The sequence below is a fragment of the Zeus faber genome (assembly GCF_960531495.2).
Source record: "Zeus faber genome assembly, chromosome: 16".
NCBI lineage: Eukaryota > Metazoa > Chordata > Actinopteri > Zeiformes > Zeidae > Zeus > Zeus faber.
In genome coordinates, this window is record NC_137202.1 from 7,473,160 (window position 1) to 7,486,787 (window position 13,628).

The 13,628-nt window shown below is 45.6% G+C and overlaps 1 protein-coding gene across 1 annotated transcript in view; it reads left to right on the forward strand.

Annotated features, from left to right (window-relative positions):
* The window catches only part of dntt (deoxynucleotidyltransferase, terminal), a gene marked incomplete at its 3' end in the record, with an annotated part of 84,646 nt that overhangs the window by 4,891 nt on the left and 66,127 nt on the right, over positions 1 to 13,628 (forward strand). Inside the window, exon 3 of the mRNA XM_080016942.1 lies at positions 2,983 to 3,084. Coding sequence (XP_079873068.1) covers positions 2,983 to 3,084 — 102 coding nt within the window. The remainder of the gene's footprint in view (positions 1 to 2,982; positions 3,085 to 13,628) is intronic.

The window sequence follows — 13,628 nt, forward strand, 5'->3', positions numbered from 1 at the left end:
TATAAGAGTTATGTTTGGGTTGCGAGACATACATTTGTGTGTGTTTGTGCCTTGGCATCTGTTAAATGTGGGAGGAAGATTGGGAAACAGAGAAAGGGGAGGAGGAAAGACAGAGAGAGAGAGAGAGAGAGAGAGAGAGAGAGAGAGAGAGAGAGAGAGAAGAGAGAGAGAGAGAGAGAGAGAGAGAGAGAGAGAGAGAGAGAGAGCGAGAGAGAAAGAGAGAGCGAGGGGGAGAGCGTCAAGACTGTTGCCATGTCTCTCTCCCCCGACCTGCAAGCTTTATGTATTATATCAACCGACCGACAGGGCCCTCTTAGCACAGGCACGCATTTTAAATTCCCACGTCTGCCTCCTACAACACACGCACACACACACACACACACACACACACACACACACACACACACACACACACACACACACACACACACACACATGCACACAAACCCGTTGTTGGCTGTTGATAGACGCCTGCAAGTTTATGGATAAACAAAATGTGCCTGCAATAATATGTCTGCCTATCTTAAATGGACACTAAATTTCTCCAGCTGACTGTGTGTGTGTGTGTGTGTGTGTGTGTGTGTGGCGTGTGTGTGCGCGTGTGTGTGTGTGTGTGTGTGTGTACGTGTGTGTGTGTGTGTACATGTACGTGTGTGACTGTGGGGTGGCGGGGAGGGGGGATGCTCCTCTGTGTCTCGCTCACAGTGACATTTGGAGCTTGTTTCTGCCATTTGCTATGTGATATGTATGCCTTCAAAAAAAATAAAAAATAAAAAAATACAAAATCAAGAAGCGCAGCATTTCTGCTTGCGTCTGGTTCCGGAGCGACGGTCACGTGGGGTCTCCGAATGTGTGGCATTCAGGAGCGCGGAGCATCAGTGTTCTGCTTCTCATCGCTTGCATCATTAAGCAGGGAGGCTAATGATGCCACGCCGACATTTATTGACCTATCTCCCCAGGTAACAAGAAGGGCCGCTCGTCTGCTTATCCGGTGATGTATTTCCTATCCGGAGCGGATGTGGCAATGCCGCGCCGCGTGGAATTTATGCGCGCGGTTCCTATGATAGATAGTTTTTTATGAGTTATAAATCTATTTAAGGGCCATACGTGTAGAGATATGATATTCTCCAAAGCGGGCTCTTTGCGAATCCCTTGCTCATTCGCCAGAGGCTGTTCCTAACTGTCTGGAAATGCAATGTGTTTTACTTTCATAAATATTTTACGGCAAGTGCAGAAGGAATTTTAAGTATTAAACCCGTTCAAATGTAATATTTCCATTACGTCCTCTCTTGCGGAGGGCCTGTTTAGTCTAAGTGTCTGATGCAATGCTGTTATGAGCTGCTTGGGAGGAAAGCAGAGAGGGGGTGGAGGAATGGGTGCGTCTCGGATGTTTCGGTGAAATATACCTTTGCAGGGACTAACATCCCCTCCGAGAAGATGTCCGCTTCCGCAGAGGCTGGCGGGGGTCAGGCAGGGGCAGCGGGGTTCTGTCCCCACAGAAAAGCTTCTCTGATCCATGAGGGTTTCATTAACACACTGAGCGCGTTCCGCTCTGCCTGCATGACCGGCGCGGAGACAAGTGGACGGACGGAGGTAGACAGATGGAGACTGACGCACCCGTCTTTCTGTCTCCCAAGATGCTCGTAGGTGGGAGATTTGGGCGACGGGGGGGGGGGGGGGGCAGACAGAAAGACTGAGGCTATGGCGTTTGACATTTTGCACCAGAACTCAACTCATTTCAATGCCATCGTTGCAGTTGGTAGCAAAACTGCCATCGTCACAAAAGTTTTGCATCGCATTCAACCTCGCGGCGCTGACCGACGACGAGGCAAAGCCGCGTTGGCTGTGTTGACCTCACGGGCGGTCTGTTCGAGAGTGAAAAATTGAACGAGCCGTATAATTTCGGTGTCAAATTATCCCATTTCATACAAACTCTGCACCGCCGTGAAATGAATTGTTCTTAAAAAAAACAAGTGCGGTGTGATTTGCATTGAGTCACGAAGCGGGAGTAAATGGTGTAATTATGTTTCCCACTGCTCGGTTCACTCTCCACAGTTGGCGAGCGACACAACTTGCCAACCAGCAATGTGACTTGAGCGCCGGTACCGCCTACTTCGACGCAAAGTCATCTGGCACAGTCAGTTGCTGCAAAAGCAGAGGATCTAGAAGGGATATGATATGTATGTATTGTCAGTCGAGGACTTGACTTTCCTGAGATCTATATGCAGATGTCGTAGCTGAGGGCAGGCGAGCCACAATCTGCAGCTGACGTGGAGAAGTGATGTAACACCGGTGCAGTTCACGAGTTTTAGAGTTCCGTTTTTGATTGTTAGAAAGTGAATGATCAACTGATTGATGTAGCGCAGCTGTTTGAGAAGTGTAAGTTCTTTTGATTATTTTTTTTACTTTTTGCAATGAGGTGTTCCTTTTTTTTTTTTTTTTTTTTTTCAAATGGCATGGCGGGGAGACCAAATTGCTCTCATCTCTCTCCTTCTCTACCTCCCTGCTTCAATCCATCACACACTCCGCCGATCCTTGGAGTAATTCAATTGCTGCAGTGTTTCATTGTGGAGTCTAATTGTCTGCAAAACAACATTGATATTGCACCGCTAATGCTTTTGACACATTACAAATAGTGATCGGCTGCTGCGCGGGATAAAAAAGGCAATTTGCAGGTGGCGAATTGGATGATGGCTTGCAGATTTGCAATGCCACTGGTAGATGTGCATAATGGATTTGTGTGTGAGCCGACTAGGAGATAAGTGCCATTAATCTGCGGCCCTGTAGACACAGAGTCATCAAAGATAACTCCTAGAAGTTCCGTGTCACTGTTTATTCCTTATGTAACCACATATAAAAGTGCTGGCTCCACCTAGGCAGCCCTCTTGTTTATAATGTCAAGTGATTCATAAACACAAACATCACATTTATGAAGAAGTACGGTGTGTTCAAACCTATGAGTTTCTAATTTTTTGCCTGCAGGACGCCCTTCCAGAAAGCTCTCCAGCGCCACCCATGGCTGCCGTGTCTCCTTACGCCTGCCAAAGGCGGACGACAACAGAAAACCACAACAAGATCTTCACGGTAAGGAAAATGTTGGGCGAGTCACATTCCTGGCACACATCACGCTGTATCTAAATTCCCAAAAATCTGCCGAAGAAAAACTGGACCTCGTTGTGCTGGGGGGGGGGGGGGGGGGGTGACGAACCCTGGGTGCATTAACCTGAGCAGCCTCTGCAGGGGGTGGAGGTGCGTGACAGGGTGGAGGCGCAGCAGCTGCTCCATGCGTCCTGATGGAGTGAGGAACGGTGTAGACACGTTATCCCTGCGATGGATGATGGACTTGATGATCGTCACAAACTGTGATGGATCTGAGCTCCGTCCGACTAAGCGAGCATCCATCAGCAGGCTGAGTCGCAGACAGACTGTGGGTGTAGTTCATCTCTCTTAGGTTATCAGAACAAGAACAGAAATGGATGATTTGGGGTTCGGATGTCTGTGAAATTCTTTGTGCAATGCCTTCTTGGCATGTCCAGACGCAGTCTTGAAATTCTGTGAAATTATCACCCAACCAGGGGACAAAAGAACTAGGCTGATCAATAAGCAAACAAATGTGTAATATTTGAATTTAAATGCATAAGCTGTGGGTGGTACAAACCATACAAAAGTTGTTACAATACACATAATGATTTCCACATTGCTGCTTTGTTTTGAGCTCAAGTGGGGGAAAGACTGAAAGCAGTAGTCCAAATGTGAAAAGTTGAGATGGACTTGGTTCAAATTAGAAGAAGAGCAGAAAACAATTATCTGTAAATGATGTTGGAATGCAGTGGATGGGGGATTGGAGTTGTATTTATGCCTTTTATACCTACAGTTACCATCCAGACCACATTATTTTGTAAAATAAATTTAAAGTGCCCATAAGTGCCCACTGTTAGCAAAATTGTCCTATTTTTTAATTAAGCACTTTATATTCACTACTTAACATGCAAATAGTTTGTCATTTTTTCGAGTGCCGACAGTACCTACAGCACCTGCCTTAACTCTGCTGAAAGAAAAATGTAAAAGGAAAAAAACAGAGAAGGTCTGGGGTGCTCAGAAGTTCAGTAATGTCATAAAGGTGTGTGTTGGAAGCACAAATATAAAAAAAAATTAATAATAATAATTCAAAGTAATAGAGGGCTTTTATTGCGATCGTGTGTGAACTTTTTAAAATATTGGCTTATTTATGTGCGCTCCATTCACAGCTTGTTTACTTATGAGATGGTGGAAACAGAATGTGCCATATGACTGGGACGTGATTGACACGCCTGTGCGGTGTTTGTGTGGGCGCGTGGAGCCCCGCTAATGAGTTTCTGTTTGACCTATTAAGCGCGGATTAGCGAGGAGCCTGTGAGGCATCTGTTTCATGAGGACTTCCCTGCGACAGCGAACCCATGGAAGAGAAGGAGCGAATAACCTGCCCGCATGCCACCGGGAAATAAGGCTCGCGTGGGTGAAGGCATGCATGCAAATGCAAACACATGCAGAGGGATGCATGCAAACACACACACACACACACACACACACACACACACACACACACACACACACACACACACACACACACACACACACACACACACACACACACACACACCTGTGGAGGGAGATTTCATATCTTCATTTCATATCCCTTATCTCCTCACAGTAGCATTATATTCCTAATTAGAATTTTCATTCTGTTTTCCCGTTACCTGTCATTGGTCTATTGCGAACCCCCCCCCCTTCCCCCCACCCACCTCCTCCTCCAGGAGGTACATCAAAGGTGCATCGCTTTGATGGTATCTGCCTCTGCCTTTTCCCCACAGACATCTGCCCACTCTATTGCTCTTCCTAGGAGGTAACTGTGTGTGTGTGTGTGTGTGTGTGTGTGTGTGTGTGTCTGTGTGTGTGTGCGTGCAGAGTTTTGGTATTAACACCCGCCAAGCGCCAAATGCAGGGGAAAGTTGGCTTTGGTGGATGAATTAACCTCTTCAGAGACTACATCCTAATTCTTGGACTGCAACATAGTTTCCTCTCTATCAGTCAGTGTGGTCGTAAGGATTCGTCGCCTTACCGTCCACCACACACACTCCACATGAAAGCTCACATCCTCATTATAATGAATAGTGGTGCCACAGGTGGAGAAACACACATGTAAAATATTGGAAGCCTCATGCCAATGGCTAATGAGAGCGCGCCTTCCGTCGCGTCTATTTCCGCCTGTTTTCCTTTTTTACACTGTAAACCTTTAGAACTTCTCTAGAAACAAGACGTGGCCGGCCGGCCGGCAGCCAGCCACAGAACGAGGTCTGCGGAGCGGGAGGAAAAGGCTAACGAGAGGCGGGCTATTGATGAATCATCTGTGAAAGTTATCGTGGATCCGCCTGGCGCTCCGTCCTTGATGCGTGGTAATGATGTAATTCCTGCACAAACATCACTTCGAGAAAAAGCCCTCGGCGATGCAATCACTGTGGACGTATACCTGCATATATCTATTTGTCTCTTTTCGACGTACGTGTGTATAATTTGTGTACTTTAGTATTTTTGTATTTGTGTGTATTTGTAGGGCTGTACTTACTTAATTACATTACATTGCATTTAGCAGACGCTTTTATCCAAAGCGACTTACAATTATTCAAACACCGACGGACGCAGCCATCAGGAGCAATAAGGGGTTAAGTGTCTTGCTCAAGGACACTACAGCGTGCTAGCAGGAGGAGCCTGGGATCGAACCAGCAACCTTTTTAGATTACTAGACCACCAGCTCTACCGCCTGAAGTAGAGTGTAAAGTAAATATTTCAAAGCAGATTACTCCTCTACATATTTAACAGTCAAGTTACTTTATTATTTACTATTTATTAATATATATCAAAAGCAACAAAAAATTAAAAGACCTAAACATACAGTATTTAATAAAAGATCATGTCCAAAAATAAAATTAGCTCCATATCCTTGTAAATTATTGACACCCACCGACATAATATGTTTTTTATTTTACATTGTAGGTTGTGCTTGAACACTCATCTGCAGAAAATATCGTCGCCTTCCTAAAATAATGGCATATGTCATTTTTTCAGGTTTTTCAGAAAACACAAAAAACTGAATCAAACATATTATATTTATTAAAGATTTCATTCAAAAAGGTTATGACAATAGATAATTATTGACATACTGAGGAGGTAGGCGATTTTACCAGAGGTGGCCAGCATCATGAGGAGATGATTTAGGCCAAAAAAAAAAATCACTTTTGTTAAAAAAGGACTTATGCCATTATTTTAGGAAGGCGACGATAAGGTAATTTTACTCAAATGTCAATGGCACTTTTATTTTATTATTCACTTTCATTCAAGTTGTCTCTTATGGGTATTTGTACTTTTACTTATGTACTTACACCGAACAGCCACAACATTAAAACCACTGATAGGTGAAGTGAATAACTTTGCTCATCTTGTTCCAATGGCACCTGTAAAGGGGTGGGATATATAAGGCAAAAAGTGAACAGTCAGTTCTTGAAGTGAATGTGTTGGAGGCAGGAAAAATGGGCAAGCGTAAGGATGTGAGTGACTTTGACAAGGACCAAATGGTGATGGCTAGACAACTGGGTCAGAGCATCTCCAAAACGACAGGTCTTGTGGGGTGTTCCCGGTATGCAGTGGTACTTACCAAGTGGTCCAAGGAAGGACAACCGGTGGACGGGCGACAGGGTCATGGGCTCATTGATGCACATGCGGAGTGAAATCTAGCCTGTCTGTTCCAATCCACGGAAGAGCTACTGTAGCACTAACTGCTGCAAATGTAAATGTCGCTATGATAGAAAGGTGTCAGAACACACAGTGCATCACTGTTTGCTGCATATGGTGCTGCACAGCTGCAGACCGGTCAGAGTGCCCAAGCTGACTCCAGTCCACTGCCGAAAGCGCCTACAATGGGCACATGAGTGCCAGAACTGGACCAGGGAGCAATGGAAGAAGGTGGCCTGGTCTGATGAATCATGTTTTCTTCTACATCATGTGGATGGCCGGGGTCAGGATCTGATCGAGCATCTGTGGGATGTGCTGGAACAACAAGCCCGATCCATGGGGGCCCCACCTCACAACTTACAGGACTTGGATCTGCTGCTAACGTCAAGGTGCCAGATACGCCAGGACGCCTTCAGAGGTCTTGTGGAGTCCATGCCTCGATGGGTCAGAGCGTTTTGGCGGCACGAGGGCAAAGCTACGCAATGTTAGTGGTTATTAGTTGTGGTTTTAATGTTGTGGCTGATCGGTGCATGTAAAAGATCTGAGTACTTTTTTCACCATGTACAAACACGCTGTATGGCCAGTCAGTCGGCAAGAGAGAGAGAGAGAGAGAGAGAGCGAGCGATGGGGGCAGGCTTTGGGGGGTAGAGGGTGTAGGTGGGGCATGATGACTTTTTGTGTGATGGAGGAGGAAGCAGCCGGCGAGGAGAGGTGTCAGGAATCAGGAAGAGAGCATCATCTCGGCAACAGCACCCCAGTGAGCTGTCAATCACGCTCCGGCAGCCGGCAGCCCTTGATTCCAGAGCCATGCACTATTGATTTATTCATCCCACTCCTCTCTTTATCCCTTGCACATCTCCGGCTCCTGCTCCCCTATCACATTTCCTTGGCCTTTTGTTATGTCTCTTCAACCCGCAATCCTCCTACCACCTCCCCCCCATCGTTTTAGTAGTTTAGCTGGAATCTCTCTCTCTCTCTCTCTCTCTCTCTCTCTTGCTGTCTCACCCTCTCTGTGACAGGGATAGACAGACACATACTGTACATACACATACACACACACACACACACACGCACACATATTGACGTGTGTGTCTTCAGTGATTGACGTGCTGCATTAGAAATCTTTTCTTTTATGGAGACAGACAGACAGACAGACACACACACACACACAAGTTATTTACACATAGTTATACACACACAACATAACACACCCATAGGCATTACACACAGGCAAACGCACAAGTACATTCACACTCGCATCTAGACACATGAAAGATTCACACATGCAGTTTGCTATTGACTTTAATGAAGCAAGGGAGAGAAAGAACATATCAGAGAGAGAGAGAGAGAGAGAGAGAGAGAGAGAGAGAGAGAGAGAGAGAATCTCGGATTTGTTTTCCTCCGTCACAGGGCCTCTGCGTTTTGTCCGACATATTGATAGGAGCAGCGTGAGCGGGGTCTGCGTGCTCCGCTGGTCCTTAACTACATGAAATCGATCTCCTCCATCACCCCGCCAAGCCGGCTCTTCCCCACACGGGGGGAAAGACAAGAGAACCGGCCCGGGTCAAAGGCTCCGTAAACAAACAATAAAAACACAATGAAAATATTACGGCTGTTTTTTATCCGCATTAGGGCGATGGAACGGCTGGCGGTGTTCCTCGCTGGGACCATTCAGCCTGGAGGCTCCATCAGAACACGACGGCTTCAAATGACGATACATCCGAGTTTTTCAGATATCGGGAAAAACAGGGGAGATAGCTGAGTTTTAGATTTTAGTGTTACGATGCCATATTGCCACTCTTTATTTTACAATATAGATACTGATATATTGACTGATATATATGCCGTTACCAATGCCAAACAGATATCTTTTTCTCTTTAGCCACCACATTACAGTACATTCTATACACATACACTTGTGCAAAACTAGAGCATTTGAAACAAAAATATATACTTGAATCCTCTTCATAATTTGTGGCAACAGCGATACTGTAAAAGTGTTTCCGGGATATTTCTGGCTGGATTTGCTGGCAGATCGGATTCTTACTTTTTTTTTTCTGCAGTATCTGATGCAGCATTTTTTGCTGGTTATTAGGCATTGATACAGATACTGGGCTTGGTGACATCTCTCGTTTTACTAGAATTAAGTATAATTTTAGGTTTATAATCAGTCTGTCAAAATGGGGACCATGTATGATCCCTATTATGCTCCTTTTGCTCACAAGTTAATATAGGTCTCTGAGGTCGCCAAAGCATGTTTTTGATGTTTGTTCAGTTTGTTGCTGAAAATTCCACTCTGATTAGGCAGTTTTTTGCGGGTGGAGGCCCTGAGTTCGGTGAGCCAATGGGGTTTAAACACAAGTTCCGGGTTCCGTGAGCCGTTTGGCTTGATCCGGAGCAATGGCTTCCGGTTTTCAGTTTTTACTCTGTTTACTCTGTAACTTTCACTGATTTCACCTTATCAGGACACCAAAATCTGTTTCTGAACAAATTTGAGGCGAGAAATAAGCGATCCAGTTGCTGAATCTTCACTCATATTAAATCTACAGGGTCTAATTTAAAAGTTTGTTCCGACTTTAGTTGCCATGCTTCAGGCTTTTGGGGGGCACAACAATAATAAATAAAATAAAAAATACATCTCCGGGGTTCTAATTCTACTGAAGCCCAATGCGACGTAGGACTGAGACACGAAACTGAACGGGTTGTTTCACCACATATTGTCTGAAACAGACAGCTCACAATTAAAGTGACTGGGTTGTCTTATTTCACACTTGGTGCGTTAGGTAGGTCCGTCAGAGACCCAGATTTATGTGCCGGGGCACTGAAAAAGTGAGTTTTGCATAATAGGTTCCCTCTAAGAAATTGCTTTATTCACGGTACGAAAAGAAACAGAATCCACGTGGAATCAGGATCTAGATATCGCTGTAATATCCAATCTGAAGGTCCCTGCCGTTTCCCATCCACGATAAAAACGTGTTGGCGTCTAAATTGGAAACAAACATCCGGAAAAAAAGAACAAATTCTCATTCCTTCCAATACTCAGTCCTCTGCACGAGAGGGGATGATGATGATGATGACGATGACGATGACGATGATGACGATGACGATGATGATGATGATGATGATTAGAATTGATCTCTGACGCCGATGCTCTACATCTTGTCGAAATAATCTCTTGTTTTGTGCCCATGGCCTCTACCCCGCGTGGCGAGATGGACTGCTGCGTGAACACGGCTCCCACGGATCTGACGCGTTGGGGGTAAACCTGCCGTCGGTCCGTCAGAGTCCCACGCAGCGAAAACCCTGCGCTTAATTACTCATTAGTGAGATAAATGTTAGCCAGCGCTGTCGTGTCCCCATTGATACGATCTGCTCAATCCGTCGCTGTCCATAGGGGGTCAAACTGTGTGTGTGCGTGCGTGCGTGTGTGTGTGTGTGTGTGTGTGTGTGGTTTGGCATTAAAGCATTCGCCAAGTGGCCTGTACGGTTGAAATTTGGTTCGTGTTGCCGGTCGTAATTAAAGTATTTTAAGTGTGGAAGTCTGTATTTGGGGGTAACGGATGCAACATGCTCCAATTTCAACATTAGGAGTCAAACTGTAGGGTCTATTTTGGACAGAATTATTGTGACAGGACTTTTTTCCCATGACGACATAGCTGAGAATATTCAAAGTAACGCTTGGAATGTTGAAAAAAATGTTTATTATGAAAGTGTTATCATGAAAGAAGCTCAAGGAGCTTGACGCCCTTTTGGGGCGCGTGGTTTCCTGTTCAGCAGGAGATCAGGCCTGCTCCAGATGCAGTCTTGCATCTGGAGTCCTGACCTGCTCCTGCGTGCAGGGCAGTGTGAACGTGGAGCTTTTTGTTGTGTAAAAGTTTTTTTTTTTTTCTTTTAAACTTATTTTCGACAATAGTAAAAAAAAAAGAAGAATAAACTGTTCTCTTAAACGGTTCTTTTTTTCAGTAATCTGCAGATGCTGTCCTGTTCCGGAGAATCCTATTGTTCAGGCTGATGGGCCATCACCGTCATTTTTTTTGTTTTGTTCAAGTAGGAAACGAAGGAAAACAAAGAAATCAAAATATAAAATGAAAAGAGTCCGTGTATTTCTGCCGGTGCGGTGGATTTAAATTGCAACACAAAATGTTATATAAAAAAATAAAATATATATATATATATATATATATATATATATATATATATAGGTAGTCCCTGCTCTGTTACCACGCGAAGAAGCGAGTGTACCAGCGAAGTACCAAGATACATTTTTCCCATGATGTTTCGATTGAGTCCAGGTGGTTTTGTTTTTCCAGTAGAAAGGCACATGGACCCCCAGCTCCCGGTTCTAGGCATTTTGGCCCTCTCGGCAAACGGAGCAGTACAGCGGAGTGCAGATTAGTGCGCATCGGGACGCTCGTGATCTGCGCTCCTCATGAACATATCTTACCCAGAAAATCCGCTAACTTCGATGCCCATTCACGCTTAAAATAAATAAATAAATAAATGGGGCACCCCACTCGCAAATGCCTGCCACTCAATATGCAAATCCTGTGATTATAATATAGCAATATATAATATAATCTCACAGAGATAGATGTTGATTTATTTTGCTTCCTTAGTGTCTTACTTGTATGGAAAATGAAAAGCGTAAACCTAACTCAGTGAATTGGAGTGGGGTTTTCTTTTGTTTTCTTTATCCTCCAGACTCCTCCAGGGCGCCGGCTCCCGTGCCTGTCTTCTTATTTTACATCTATTTATTTTTTGTTTGTTTCCTACATGTATGAAACAACATTTTAAAACACAACTGAGTTCAAAGCAGCACGTCTCCGTGGGACTCTCCATCGCTATTGGGCTTCATTTAGTTAAAAACGGAATATCTCTGCGTAAATACTTTACTTGTCAATAATAAATCCTGCACTTATAGAACGAGGGAGACCGCATTTGCCAGAGTGATCGGCGATCGGAATTTTGCACCATCGCCTACTTCCACGAAGCCTACTGCTGCCGACATGTGAAACAAAAGCACGTTTGTTTGGCTGGTACAGAACAGTTCTGGCGTGTACATTTTTATCTTTAGCCTTAGCTGGAACGTTAATGCTGAAAAGTTTGATTCTGGCTGTCGATACGCCTTCGGGTGGTGTAAGCTGATTGAAACCAAGTGCTATGCTCGTAATTGAATTCGGCAAATTCAAATTCAACGCCCCCCCCCCCCCCGTTCCAGAAGTGCAGGATTTATGAGGGGACTCGCATTCCGTTTCCTCTCATACATGATGACAATGAATGAAACAAGTGCGGCAAGTTAAGCAACTGGGAGCATCGGAGTCATGCTAGAAGCCCCAGCGCCGGGGTGGCTTCAACCCGCTGAAGAGTGTTCACGCTGCTCATGCACACAACCTCTCACCTCACTAATGAGGGATTTGCTTCTGCTCGTGATTGCATGCTGCGAGAGTGTATGTGTGTGTGTGTGTGTGTGTGTGTGTGTGTGTGTGCGGGTGTGGGTACCTGCATGTGTGTGCGCGCGTGTGGAGGTGCGGGGGTCACAGTACCAGCAGCTCCTGCAGTGCACGGGTCAGCGCGTCTCCTGGCTGGTCAGAGCAGTGTTTCTGAGGTCCGCTGACCCGAGACAACGCGTCTGCAGGTGGTGCTGGTGGAGGTGGAGCGGGGCAGCTCAGAGGAGAGTGTAAATATGGCCGCACGCGATCCGGGCCAAACTGTGTCGAGCCCCCCCCCCCCCCGGGTGCTCTCGTCCCCACCAGCGCTTCTCCGCCAGGTTTTATCCGAGTGCAGCTTTGCCGAGGCAGACGTTATTTTTATTTTTTTTCTTTGTTTCCTGTTTGGTGTTGACGTGCATTCGCGGTCGTGGTGGCAGCGCCGCATATTCTCGCTTTCTAAGGCAGATCCATGCGTAGCAGCTGACATACCAGCAGGTGCTTTTCTTTTTCATATTTGAAGAGAAAAATGCAAATACGCATCCTTAACTAGCAGCAGTGCGTACTGGGAGCTCCAAAGGGAAGCAGCTGCTCTTCTTCACCTGGCACCTTCTTTTACCATCATTTGGCTTCTGCTGCGGGGCTGCTCTGGGTGTGTCAACTAGAAATAGTTCAACGATAACAGAAAACAAAAAAACAACAACCTGACATTTAACAGTTAGAGACACACAGGCAGAACTACCCTGCGAGCTATTTCTTTCTTTAAGCATATTGATGTCTCACTTGGAAATGCCAGGCTTGCTCTTCTTTTTGGGTGACTACTTCAAATGGCTTTCCAATATTACACTCTTGACTATTAAAGAACTGTCAGTTGAAAATGAAGAACGTTTCATATGCTCCATAATACATATTTGGCGTCTTCGTGGGGAAAAACATGAAATGGTCGACATCTTCAAATATCAGGTGTTCGTCGAGGCTTTTAAAAGTCGTGAAATGAAATATGACTTTGTTCAGAGGGAGAGATGGCCCGCTCTTTGGGGACGGCCCGAGCGGGAACGCTCCTCTGCCTCCTGTGATTCGTAGCGGTGAATACGCCAGACTATTGTCATGTGAACCGTTCTTTCTTGCATCAAAAAAAAATAAATAATAATAATAATAATAAATAAAAAAAACCTCACACCTGCCTGGCCTCAGAGGAGCTGGTTATGAGCAAGTGGAAAATGACAGGTTGCTCCCTGGTGGGCGGCTGCCCCCCCTGAATGTCACTGTGCGGTCATCTGGAAGGAGCCGCTCCCGCCAAACCACGGGGATGGGAGCGAGAGTGCCGCGGCGGGTGCACGTGCTCTGATTCCCTTTTCGCCACGCCGACGCGGTTCACTGCCTCTTGTCCGAGTGCACGACTAACACACCTTCCCCTCCCTCTGTCCCCTCTCTCTC